Source organism: Panthera pardus, unplaced genomic scaffold, assembly GCF_024362965.1.
Source record: "Panthera pardus isolate Hobbes unplaced genomic scaffold, ASM2436296v1 HiC_scaffold_7, whole genome shotgun sequence".
Classification (NCBI taxonomy): Eukaryota; Metazoa; Chordata; class Mammalia; order Carnivora; family Felidae; genus Panthera; species Panthera pardus.
This window is the reverse complement of record NW_026527002.1, coordinates 43,619,243-43,633,462: the sequence shown is the minus strand read 5'-3', so window position 1 is coordinate 43,633,462 and position 14,220 is coordinate 43,619,243. Positions and strand designations below refer to the sequence as shown.

Genomic DNA, 14,220 nt, shown 5'->3' with positions numbered 1-14,220 from the left:
AAAAGGGCTCAATGGAAGTGCCTAGGTGGCTCAGTCGGCTGAACATCCAATTCTTTTGATTTGGGCTCAGGTCATAATACCAGGGTTGTGGTATCGAGCTCCACATCTGATTCCATGCTGAGCGTGGAACCTGCCTGAGGTTCTCTCTCCCTCTGCCCTTCTCCCCTTCTCTCTCTCTAATAGAAAAAAAAAAATTTTTAAGTAAAAAAAATTCAAAAGGGCTCAGTGGAGATCTCTCAAAAATCAAGTATCCCTCACTACCCAAATCTATTTGATTTCTGAATTCAGATGGGGAAAGTCTAGATGTCAAGACAGACTTATATCACTAACTGCTAAAAATTCCCATCCATATTATCCGCAGCCTTAGCCAATGAGAGACTGGTGCTAGAAAGAACCAGTATCTTCTATACCTCATATCTGGAGGACTGTAACACATCCTTTCTAGTTTTCCAGCCACCTAAAATGGCCTGCTATTTTAATATTCCTTAAAAACTGAATATTAAAAGCAACTAGAGGAAAGCACTTGGTTACATTCAAGGGAACCCCCCACAAGACTTTCAGCAGATTTTTCAGCAGAAACCTCGCAGGACAAAAGGGAGTGGCATAATATATTCAGAGTGCTGACAGAAAAAACTTCCAACCAAGAACACTAGCAAAGAGTTCACTCAGAAGTGAAGGAGAGGTAAAGGGCTTTCCAGACAAGCAAAAACATAAAGAGTTCCTCACCACTACACCAGCCTTACAAGAAAGGTTAAAGGGAAAAGAAAGGGCACTACTTAGTAACAAGAAAACATGTGAAACAATAAATCTCACTGGAAAGATAAATATATAGTAAAGGTAACAGATTAATTATTTATAAAGCTAGTATGAAGGTTAAGAGAAAATAGTAAAAATACCTTTGATTACAATAATAAGTTGAGGAGTATATGTGTCAAATGTGACATCAAAAAAAAAAAATAACATGGCAAAGAGGGTAAAAATGTTGAGCTTTAGAATGGGATCAAACTTAAGTTGTTATCAACTTAAAATAGACAGTTATATATAAAAGCTGTTATATGTAGGCCTTGTGGTAACCACAGAACAAGAACCTATAGTGAATACACATAGATAAAGGGAAAGGAATATATGTATACCACTAAAGAAAGAGAAAAAAGAAACAAAGGGAAACTACAAAAACAGTGAACAATTAAAAAAATGGCAATAAATACATACCTATCAATAATTACTTTAAATGCAAGTGGACTCAATTCAATAATCAAGACAGAGGGGCTGAATGAGCCCCATCTATATGCTGCCTATAAGAAACTCACTTTATTTTTTTTAAGTTTATTTATTTTGAGAGAGTGAGAGAGAGAGAGAGAGAGAGAGAGAGCGAGCAGGGGAGGGGCAGAGAGAAAGGGGGAGAGAGAATTCTAAGCATGCTTTGCATTGTCAGCACAGAGCCCAACTTGAGGCTCAATTCCCATGAACCATAAGATCATGACCTGAGCCGAGATCAAGAGTCAGATGCTTAAACAACTGAGCCACCCAGATGCCCCAAGAAACTCACTTTAGATGGTAAAGGCACACACAGACTGAGAGTGAAGGGATGGAAAAAGAAACTCCATACAAATAATAAGTAAAGAAAGCTGGAGTAGCTATATTTACATCAGATAAAATAGACTTTGAAATAAAAACTGTAGTAAAAGACAAGGTTGCTACATGATAAAGTGGTAAATCCAACAAGAAAATATAATATTTGTAAGTATTTATGCATTTAACACAGGAATACCTAATATATAAAGCAAATATTTATAGATCTGAAGAGAAAAACAGACACCAATACAATAAGGGTAAGGGATTTTAATACCCTACTTTCATCAATGGATAGATCATCCAGACAGAAAATCAATAGGAAATACTGGCCTTAACACATTAGACCAGATGGACTAACAGATAATCACAGAACATTCCATCCAAAAGCAACAGAATACAAATTCTTCTCAAATGCACATGGAACATTTTCCAGGACAGATCATACATCAGGCCACAAAATAAGTCTTAACAAATTTAAAAGGATTAAAGTCATTATCAGGAATCTTTTCTGACCATCGAAGTATGAAACTAGAAATTGATTATATGAAAAAAACCTGGAAAATTCACAAACAACATGCTACTGACCAACTAAATAGTCAAAGAGGAAATTTAAAAAAATTTTTTTTATCTTAAAATGAACACAAATGGAACTATAACACCAAAATTTGTGAGATGCAGCAAAAGCCTTCTAAGGGGAAAGTTCACAGTGATAAATGCCTACATCAAGAAAGAAGTCTCAAATAACCTAACTTTACACCTCAAAGAACTAGAAAAGGAACAAAGCCCAAAGTTAGTAAAAAGAAGAAAATAATATAGGGCAGAAATAAATAAAATAGACACTAAAAAGACAACAAAGATGATCAATGAAACTAAGAGCTGGTTCTTTGAAAAGATAAACAAAAGTGACAAGACTTTAGCTAGACTCACAGGGGCCGGGGGGGGGGGGGGGGTACTCCAAATCAGAAATGAAAGAAGAAATGTTAAAACTGATGCCGCATAAATACAAAGGATCACAGGAGGCTGCTATGAACAATTATTTGCCAACAAATTGGACAACTTACCAAAAAATGAATAAATTCCTAGAAACCTACAACCTACCAAGACTGAATCATGATGAAACAGAAAATCTGAACAGGCCGATCGCTAGTGAGGAGATTGAATCCTTAACCAAGAACCTCCCAACAAAGAAAAGGCCACGATCAGATGGTTTCACTGATAAATTCTATCCAACATTCAAGGAATTAATACCAATCCTTCCTAAACTCTTCCAAAAAATAGAAAAGCAAGAACTCCTACAAACTCATTTTATGAGGCCAGCAGTGCCCTGATACCAAAGCCAGACAAGTATACCACGAGAAAAGCAAATTACAGACCGATATTCCTGATGAACATAGATGCAAAAATCCTCAAGAAAATGTTAGCAAACCAAATTCAACAATATATTAAAAAGAATCATATAGCATAATGAAGTGAGATTTTTTATCCCAGGGATGTTAAGGAGGGTTCAACATCCACAAATCAATGTGCTACTTTATATTAAAAAATGAAGGATAAAAAATCATATGATCATCTCAATATATGAAGCAAAAGTAATTGACAAAATTCGACATCCATTGATGATAAAAACTCTCAACAGAATGGTTATAGAAGGAATATACCTCAACATAAAAAAGGCCACATATGACAAGCCCACAGCTAACATACTCAACAGTCAAAAACTAAAAGCACTGATCAGGAACAAAGCAAGGACATCTCATTCTCACCACTTTTATTTAAGACAGTATTGGAAGTCCTAGCCACAACAATCAGGCAGGAAAAATAAATAAAAAGTAAAACTGTCACTATTTGCAGATGACATATATAAAAAACCCTAAAGACTCCATCAAAAAACTATTAGAATAAAGGAATTCAGTGAAGTTGGAGAATATAAAATCTCTCTCTCTGCCTGTCAAAAATAAATAAACGCTGGGGCGCCTGGGTGGCGCAGTCGGTTAAGCGTCCAACTTCAGCCAGGTCACGATCTCGCGGTCCGTGAGTTCGAGCCCCGCGTCGGGCTCTGGGCTGATGGCTCGGAGCCTGGAGCCTGTTTCCAATTCTGTGTCTCCCTCTCTCTCTGCCCCTCCCCCGTTCATGCTCTGTCTCTCTCTGTCCCAAAAATAAATAAAAAACGTTGAAAAAAAAAATTTTTTTTTTTAAAATAAATAAACGTTAAAAAAATAATTTAAAAACTGAAAGAAAATAAATAAATAAATAAAATTATTAAGACATTAATGAAAGAAATTGAAGACATAAATAAATGGAAAGATATTCTGCGCTCATGGATTAGAAAAATCAATACTGTAAAAATGTCCACACTACCCAAAGCAAGCTATAGATTCAATGCAATCTCTATCAAAATTCCAAATGTCATTTTTCAAAGAAATAGAACAAATAATCCTAAAATTTGTATGGATCTACAAAAAAACCTCAAATATTCAAAGCAATCTTGAATAAGAAGACCAAAGCTGAAGGCATGACACTCCCTGATTTCAAACTGTATTATACAGCTACAGTAATTAAAACAATATGGTATTGGCATAAAAACAGACACATATATCAATGGAACATAACAGAAACCCATGTATACATGGTTAATTAATTTACCACAAAGGAGCCAACAATACAGAGTAAGGAACAAAGTTTCTTCAACGAATGGTGTTCAGAAAACTGAAGAGCTAAGTGCAAAAGAATGAAACTCGACCACAATCTTATACCACACACAAAAATTAACTCAAAATGGAGTAATGACTTGAATGTAAACCATAAAACTCCTAGAGAAAAACACAGGCAGTAAACTCCTTCACAAGGTCTTAGTGATGATTTCTTAATCTGACACCAAAGAGAACAACAAAAAGTGGGACTACATCATACTAAATAGCTTCTGCACAGTAAAGAAAAACCTCAACAAAATGAAAAGGCAACATACTGAATAGGAGAAAATATTTGCAAATCATATATGTGATAAGGGACTAATAGCCAACATACATAAAGAACTCTTACAAGTTAATGGCAAAAATCAATCCAATTTAAAACTGGGAAGATCTGAATAGACATTTTTCCAAAGAAGACATATAGATAGTTAGCAGGTACACGAAAAGTTGCTCAACATCACTCGTCATCAGGGAAATGCAAGTCAAAACCACAATGAGATGCCATCTCACACCTGTTAGAATGGCTATTATCAAAAAGAAAAGAAATAACAAGTATTGATGAGCATATAGGGAAAAGGGAACACTTGTACATTGGTGGTGGGAATGTACTATGGAAAGCAGCCTGGAGGTTCCTCAAAAAGTTAAAAATAGAACTACCATATGATCTAACAATTCCACTTCTGAGTATTTATCTTAAAAAAAAAAAAAACAAAAACAGTAACTTGAAAAGATATCTGCACTCCCATGTTCACTGCAGCATTATTTACAATAGCCAAGCTACAGAAACAATCGAAGTGTCCATCAACAGATGAATGGATAAAGAAATGGCATGATATATATATTGAGGCTACACACACACACACACACACACACACACACACACACACTGAATCATGAATGGACCTCAAGGGCATCACCCTAAGTGAAAGAAGTCAGATTGAGAAAGACAACACCACAGGATCTCTCTTACATGTAGAATCTAAAGAACAAACAAAAACAAGCTCAGAGAACAAGTGGTGGTTGCCAGAGGCAGGGGGTAGGAATTTAGAGAAATGGGTAAGGGGTGTCAAGGATAAAAAGAAAAAAATAAATACAGTGCGTTACAGAGCAAAAAAAAAAAAGAGAGTCTTAACACGGGGCGGGTGGCTGCTTTCATTCTAACACCCTTGTTCGTAATTCTTTAATGCCTCCCCACTGCCTACAGAATAAAATCCAAACTCTGTAACCTAGTATTTCAGTCTTTTACACTCTAGTATAGTAGGGAAAACACTAGGCAATGAGGATTATATAAGTTCTGGGTATCAGCCCAAATTTTGCCCTAGACTTATAGACTAAGTCATAGCATCTGACACCTAAAAAGAAACTATCAATCTTAAATGAGCATATCACCACCTATCCTATCTGACCCCAGGGCTGTTTCATGGTCTAAATAAGAGTAAATGTGAAAGCCCACTAAAAACTATCCATCATTCTACAAACACAAGCTGTCGATTTTACTACCCAGTATTACCAACCAGACAAAAAAAAGTCAATATTTATCACACCAGAATTTCTTGGGCTACAAAAAGAACCCATCAGGCTTGAGTCCACAAGCATCCTGGGACTTTCAAAGTGAACTGGTTGGTCATTTGAAAGGTCAGGTCGTAAAGCTAATGAAATCAGTTTCTCTGACCTCTTTAATCCTTTATAATCTGATATACGGCCAACTACCTCATGAATGGGGTACAAAGAGGCATTCAGTATGTATTTGCTGAATGACTAAGTTCCTAAAATACACTTGGATGATGATGAAAAGGATGACACATACAAAGGGTTACTCCTCCCAGGTGTCAAGTTCAGATGCTTCCAACTACCAGTACCACCTTTCAAAATACTCTAAGAAAATCACATGGTAAAACAATGAAAGAAATTACAAAGGAAAAAGTATTGTTTAAGTATGTCAAGAGGAGTGCAGGTTCTGATGGTAAAACATATTCTATACGAAATGGGGGCTGTAGCCTAAGGAGGGGAGCAAGTATTGTTACTGTCCTCTTTCTCCCAGTAACAGTCTCGGTTTCTCTGGGAAATTACTCATCCCTCTGCTCTCAAACGGGAGAGGGTTGTGAGCAACGTTAATCCTACTCCTGGCTCACATCCCTCTAATCAATAGTTCAAGAGCAGGAGAATATCCCAGAACTACATTTATCCGGATATTCTAGTCACAAAAACCTGGTCTGCTTGGTTTAGGGGTGGACAGGTAACTTACATTTATCAAATCAGAATGAATCTCAGGATTTAGGGCTTAAGCAATGGCTTGCAAAGGAGGGTAACCGGAAAAGGAAGGGGTGGGAAACAGGGGAAAGACGTGGCAGAAACCACTGTGCTGTTTAAGCCAACTGAAGTTGGCTTGCAACACACAGGTCATAAAATTCACAGACTTCCCTAGAATAGAGGACCAAAGTTCTTAGAAGTAGGCTAACAAGTTCATATTTATGCTTGAGAAAAATACTTCAGGGAACTGCATCTATAATAGACTGAAAAAAAATGGATTGTTGATGGCAAGGCTAGAAGCAAGGAGACCAGTTATTAGACTGTTATAATAGCCAGGTGATTGCTTACGAGAGCCTAAATGAGGAAAATGTTAGAAAGAAGAGAGACCAGAATAAGGAGGTAATCACAAAATCAATAGGACATGGCAACAGAATAAAGGAAGAAATTAAGGAAGGTGGCAGGAGAAAGGCATCTAGCCGAGGAGTCTAAATGGACGGTGAGAGACAGACTAGAGTATGGGCGAACGTGGGGAGGCAGTTAATGGATTCAGGTTTAGAACAGGAAGTTTTGATGAAGAAAGAATGGAAACCCCAGAAGACTACATAGCAATCAGCCTGCTTCAAGTACTCCTTTTAAATTACGAACCCTCTGGAAACCAGGACAAGTCAGCCTTCATTCTCTGTGAAGATGGATAATCATCTTATTTGTCTCTCTGAAAATGTCTGTAGTTATTAAAGGTTATGTAAAAATTCAACTTTTTTTCAGGGCAAGAGATGAAACTGCCTTTCAAAAGAAACAAATACAAACCTCTACCTCACACTGTAACACAAAAATTAATTAGAGGTGGATCACAGATGTAAATATAATAGCTAAGCCACAAAGTGTTGGAAGAAAATAGAAGAGAGTATCTTTACAATTTGGGAGTAGGCAAAGATTTCTTAGAATACAGACAGTACTAACCATAAAAGAATAAACTGACAAATTGAACTTAAAATTTAAAACTTCTGTTCACCAAAATATACCACTAAGAAAATGGGTAGATAGCCACACACTGGGAGAAAACAGTCACAAAATGCAGAATCCAAAATATAGAAAGGTATCTTACAAATAATTAAGAAAAAAAACAAAACCCTGGGGCACCTGGGTGGCTTAGTTGGTTAAGCGTCCAACTCTTGGTTTCAGCTTGGGTCATGATCTCACGGTTGGTAGGTTGGAGCCCCACATCAGGCTATGCGGAGCCTGCTTGGGATTCTCTCTCCCTTTCTCCGCTCCTCCCCTGCTCATGCTCCCTTGCTCTTGCTCTCTCACTCACAATAAATCAACTTAAAAAAAAAAGTCTTGGGGCGCCTGGGTGGCTCGGTCGGTTAAGCGTCCGACTTCAGCTCAGGTCATGATCTCACGGTCCGTGAGTTCAAGCCCCGCGTCGGGCTCTGTGCTGACAGCTCAGAGCCTGGAGCCTGTTTCAGATTCTGTGTCTCCCTCTCTCTCTGCCCCTCCCCTGTTCATGCTCTCTCTCTCTGTCTCAAAAATAAATAAACGTTAAAATTTAAAAAAAAAAAAAAAAAAAAAGTCTTAAAAAAAAAAAAAGACAAAACTCAAACAATGAGGTGCCTGGGTGGCTCAGTCGGTTGAGCGTCCGATGTTGGCTCAGGTCATGATCTTGCGGTTTGTGAGTTCGAGCCCCTCGTCGGGCTCTGTGCTAACAGCTCAGAGCCTGGAGTGTGCTTCAGATTCTGTGTCTCCCCGCCCTCCACCCCACCCCTGCTTGTGCTCTGACTCTTTCAAAAATGAATAAACATAAAAAAAATTTTGTTAATGGCCAATAAATAGCACTTCACAAAAGATGATACATGAGTGCCAAATAAACAAAGATAAACTGTTCCACATCATTAGTCACAAGGGAAATGCAAATTAAAGCTACCATAAGCTGCAACTACATACCCACCAAAATGGCTACAGTGAAAGACTGACCACCCTAAATGTTGACAAGGACATGGAACAACTGGAACTCCATACATTGCTGGCAGAACCACTTTGGAAAACTGCTCAGCAGTTTCTTATAAATATATTTCTACTCCGTGACCAGCAATTCCACTGCTAGGCATTTATTCTAGAGAAATAACAACATATGTCTGCAAAAAGTCTTGTGCAAGAATGTCCAGATCAGCTTTATCTATAATGGCCCCAACCTGGAAACAACCCAAATGTCCATCATCTGGCAAATGGATAAATAAATTGTGATTTATTCAGACAATAAAAGAATACTCAGCAATACAAAGCAACAAACTATTGATATACTCCAATTAACATGAATGAATTTAAAAGATGTTGATGCTAAGTGAAAGAAACCAGATACAAAAGAATACATACAGTATAATTCCATTTACATGAATAGGTAAAACTCTAGGGTGGGGATGAGGCAGTGGGAGGGATTAACTGGGAAGAGGACAAGGGAACTTTCTGGGGTTTTGGAAATGTTTTCTAGGTGTGTGGGTAACACAGGTGTATGCATCTGTCAACTCAATGAACTGTACACTTCTGTGGATCTCACCCTATGTAAATTATGCCTTCATCAAAAGGAAAAAATAAAACAAAAAAATGATCTCTAATAGAAATACCTGAAATCAACATGCTTCCTTACTGGACTGAAGGAAATCTTTGTTATTCCAAGGCAAAAACAAAACACACACCAACTTTAAAAAATTTTTTTAACGTTTATTTATTTTCGAGAGACAGAGCGTGAGCAGGGGAGGGGCAGAGAGAAAGGGACACACGGAATCCGAAGCAGGCTCCAGGCTCTGAGCTGTCAGCACAGCATCAGACACGGAGCCCAAACCCACAGAACGGTGAGATCATGACTTGAGCCAAAGTCGTTCACTTAGCTGATTGAGCCACCCAGGTGCCCCAGAAAACACACACACAACTTTTAAAAGGTAAAAACAGGGGCACCTAGGTGGCTCGCCGGTTGAGCCGACGCACTTGATTTTGGCTCAGATCATGATCTCACCGTCTGTGGGCTGAGCCCAGTGACAGGCTGGCTCTGCCTCTGCGCTGAGAGTAGGGAGCCTGCTTGGGATTCTCTGTGTGCCTCTCTTTGCCCCTCCCCCAAGCACTCTCTCTCTCAAAAATAAATATAAAATAACAAATAAAAGATAAAAACAAGTGGAAACAGGCAGACTAAAATATCACTCAGACCACAAACCAACCATGGAATTTTATGTAAATCACCTATGCTCTCTTGGCCTCTATTTTCTCATCTATAAAATGGGAGTAAGAAAATCTACCACACCAGGAATATGTTGACATCAAGATTATGCAAAGCATCTAGTATGTACCTGGCACACAAAGCCTTAGTAAGTGGTAGTGGTAGGAGCAGCAATTAGAAAATGCGTTAAAATGACCCACTTTACCCATCTGGTGTGAGAGTTCCACTGAACTCTTATTTGAATATCTATGCACAGCCCTATGCTTTTTTCATGACAATTCTTCTCCCGTCTGATAACTGACCCTATTCCACCCAGATGACAGGTGGGGTGAGAAGGGTAGGGGAAGGAGCGTGAGATGCCTTGCTCTTCAGTGACCCTGTTCCCTCATCTTAAAAAAATGTTTATGTAAGTCAAAGTTATGGAAACCAAATTATATTTAAAGGTATAAAACTCACTATTAAAAAAAAAAGGTCTAAAACTGTTTCATGAAATGCAAGACTTTTTATGAAGATTACCAGTACTATAAAGTCAGGTTTCTCATTTATTAGGTTTACCTAATGTAGCACTCTTACATCTGCTAGAAAGCTAATTATCTTTCAAAAGGCCATGCCGTTTCCAAATGCTAACACATGCACAGCAACAGCTACTTTCCACAAAGAGCATGTTCAAACAGTACACAAAGCATGCAGAGTACTGTCCTTTTATCACACCAGTACTGTCTAGTTGGATTACAGCCAACAACAGGGCTCAAGTAGATTTATCTTTCCTGCAGATCATGTAGTACATTTGCCTAATGCAGTGCCCTAGATTTTACAAATTACATTTACTGATGTACTTGCAAGTCTGCAGACTTGAACATTTTCAAGAAGGACGCAAGACATTTATATAAAATAGTATGTCTTGATCATCAATAAAAGCACTGTTTTGAGGCCACCTACTATCCTTTTGCTGGAATTTAAAATTTCCGTAAAGCATTTCTTGGCTTTTAGCAAAGTCAGGGTTGAGCCAAGACGCCGATGTTCTCTCTGCGTTCAACTGCACAAAAAGAATCCACACATACCAAAGATCTGTTCGAAAGCTTTTAAGGCCAAAAATGTCTATTGTGTGGCCTGTGATAGGCACTGACTAAAGGAAACTTGAAACTATAAATAGGACACAGAACACCATATGCCTGGGGGAAAATATTTTGCTTAAAATGGCACAACGACACAATTCGACACGATGTTCATATTATGTCAAAAAAAGTGAGTATGAACCAACAAAAAAACCCCTCTGACGATTAAGAATTTATTCTCACGAAAAAGTTCAGTATGCCATCTTAACACCATTTTTAAGGGATTTCTTCATGATGCAGTGGTATTCACTGCAAAGTGGCTCGGGTCTAACTCTCCAACATGATGTCACAAAACCCGAAATGCAATGGAATCCGATTCAGTGTTGGCGCAGTCCGGGGGTGCCAACAATCAACCTGGAGGAGGCATACAGGGCCAGAAAGACTCCATCAGGTTTCCTCAGTGCCCCCTGATAATCAGTGCTCCCCATACAAACAAGTTCTTAAAAGCTCCAACCTAAAAAATAAATAAATATAAATTAAAAAAAAAAAAAAAAAGATTTGCCTGCAGCGTCTGCTAAGAAAGGTACAGGGATCACCTGTCAATGGGCAGGAAAGTAAGTGGGTGTAAAATGGCTTCCCCGGGCACACTGAAACTGAAACGCAGTAAATCCTAGCAAATCCCTTCCTAGAGTAAGGGCTTCACACCAAACGTGTGGAGGGACGCATTCACGGAGCGTGCCAAGAACCCCCAACCATTCCTCCTCGGGACCCGAACGCGAGCTGAAGACCGGACAGCAACCCCGAGGCCGGGATGCGAGCTGGGAGAATGGGCAAGCCGGGGCTGCAAGCGCGACCACAGGGGTGGCAGAACGCGCCCCGTCACCCCACGACCCAGTCGCGGCGCGGCTAAACACAAAGCCCAACGGGTGGTGAGGAGAAAGAAAGGAATGGAAAACACGTGGTCCGCAGATCCGATCAGGGCTCTCCCGGCCACCAAGTGCACTTTTACCGGAAGCGGGGGAACCCGCCGCAGCCCGCACGGCCCCGGACTCTGGGCCATGGCTGGACCCCCGCCACAGGTTGGCTGAGCCGAAGATCGCGGACAGGCTCGCGCACAGAATTAAGTTTCTAATAATACAACTTTAAGCGGATTAGCGCCGGCGTAGCCCAACGCCGAGGCCGCACTCGGGGGTGTAGAGAGTGCAGCGGGCGCGTGGGCCGGGGTCCCGGGGTCCCGGCGTCCCGTCCCGGGGGTGGGGGCTCGCGGCGCCGGCGCCTCCGCCCCGGCAGGTGCGCCCCCCGCGCGTCGCCTCGCTCACCAGGTACCAGACGCCCAGCAGGATGGTGCCGGTGCGGACATGGCAGCACAGGCAGCAGCTATTGGAGTAGAACCGCGTCCAGGGCGCGACCATCTTCATCGCTCGGGCCGCGGGCGCCGTGGCGCGAGCGCGCGCCCAAGTTTGCAGGAGCGTCGGCCGCGTTGCTCGGGGCCCGCCGGGGGGCTGCTGCCGGCTCCCCCGCCGCTGCCGCTGCCGCTGCCGCTGCCTGCCCCGCTCCCCCGCTTGCCCGTGGCCCGCGCTCTGCGCCTCTGCCAAGAGCTCCGAGCGGCTGCGGCGGCCGGACCCTGCGCTCCGAAGGCTGCGGGAGGAGGAGGAGCGGGAGGAGGAGGAGCGGGAGGGGGCGGGGCGGGCCACGTGACTCGCGCTCGGGCTCGTGATGTCACCGCCGGCTCCAGCCAGCTGCGGGCGCCCCGGGCCGGGGGTAAATAAATCAATCATCCTGCGCCCTGGGCCGGTCCCGGAGTGGGCCCGCGGTGGAGTTCCGGGCCTCTCCTCTCTCCTGTGGTCATTTGTGTAACTCTGTCACGGGTTTGAGATTCTTTTACAGTCTAGCTGGTTGTGGTTTCTCCCCTTCCACTTCTATTTGGCAGATAATCTGTAGATGCAAATGCTATCACTGTTATCTTGCGAACTGGAAAGAGGGAAAACTGCAGGGTGTGATTCCGGTCAACTGCAGTACTTTGAACCGCTGCTGGAGTCGCCAGGAGCAATTTGTCTCCTCTTCCCAGCTCAATTACTGTGGTAGTAGTAACCTTTTCCCAGAAAATAGGATGTGTGTCAAGGACATCCTCGCTGTGCTTCGAGTAGCATTTTTAATCATGACTGCAGCTCTAAAGAAACAATCATAAAGCCAATTACTGCCACAAGGGCTCTGAAGGACAAAACATAGAGCGTTAAGAGGTACTGAAAGAAAGGACTCCAGTTTGGAGTTATTTCTTCCCATCTGTTGTTTTTTCTCAAAGCGCCCTTGTCCTAGGTTAGCCTCTAATCACCGTCTAAGCCAAGCATCTCAGATGAGTTAGATCATTAGCGCATGTCAAAGTTTCATTTCAGACTTGGAGCAAGAGAAAAATTGGTTGGATTTAAATTTCTTAAGGACAGGTTATATAGGAAGGAAGGAAGGAAGGAAGGAAGGAAGGAAGGAAGGAAGGAAGGAAGGAAGGAAGGAAGGAAGGAGTTAGATGAGGCTGTTTAAGTGCAGGACTAGTTAGTTTTACAAGGCTGTAAAGCTGTTACATTCTTAGTGTGTAGCTTAAACCTGGATCCAGAGGGACCAGAGAGGCATCCCCAGAGATGTCAGGTGTGGGCCCTTAATTGGAAATTATAAGTAACATCATTGTGGGAGATAATCAGAAATAAGGAAGAAGAAAGATCAGCTTTTGTTTTGTTTTCTCACTAAGAAGTTCTGTTTTCTCTCACACAAGAGAGAATTTTCTCTCTGGGGTCTTCCATTTAATGTGTAATTATAAGGGCATCTGGGTGGCTCAGTCAGTTAAGCATCTGACTTTGGCTCAGGTCATGATCTTAAGGTTCCTGAGTCTAATCCCCTGGATGGGCTCTGTGCTGACAGCTTGGAGCCTGAAGCTTGCCTTGGATTCTGTGTCTCCCTCTGTCTTTTTCCATCCCCCATTTGCATTCCATCTCTCTTTCTCTCTCTCAAAAATAAATAAAGATTTAAAAAAATTTTTAATGTGTAATTATAGCCATAACCATTTTTAAATTTTATATTTATTTATTTAGTTATTTATTTACTTATTTATTTTACTTTAGAGAGAGAGCATGAGCAGGGGAGAGGAAGAGAGGGAGAGAGAGAATTCTAAGCAGGCTCCACACTCAGCATGGAGACTAACGCAGGGCTCTATCCCATGGAATCAAGAGTCAGACACTCAACCGACTGAACCACCGAGGTCCCCCCAATTATACCCATAGCCTCTCTTAAACTTCTGTGGGACAAGCAGGAAGTGCACTGACCAGGAAAGGAAATCGTGAATCAGGATGGGGAGTGCTACTTTCCAAATTCAAACTGCCAGCATGTTCCTAGAGTTACCTCCAGCTTTGCCCTCCCCACCAGGATTTCAGATTCGTTAGGTAAATGATTCATTGAC

The 14,220-nt window shown here is 41.4% G+C and overlaps 1 protein-coding gene across 1 annotated transcript in view; it reads right to left on the bottom strand.

Annotated features, from left to right (window-relative positions):
- LAPTM4B (lysosomal protein transmembrane 4 beta) overlaps positions 1-12,418 on the bottom strand; it is a 77,471-nt gene extending 65,053 nt beyond the window's left edge. The window contains exon 1 of the mRNA XM_019468044.2: positions 12,095-12,418. Coding sequence (XP_019323589.2) covers positions 12,095-12,193 — 99 coding nt within the window. The 5' untranslated portion in view covers positions 12,194-12,418. The remainder of the gene's footprint in view (positions 1-12,094) is intronic.
- Between the last annotated feature and the right edge of the window lie 1,802 nt (positions 12,419-14,220).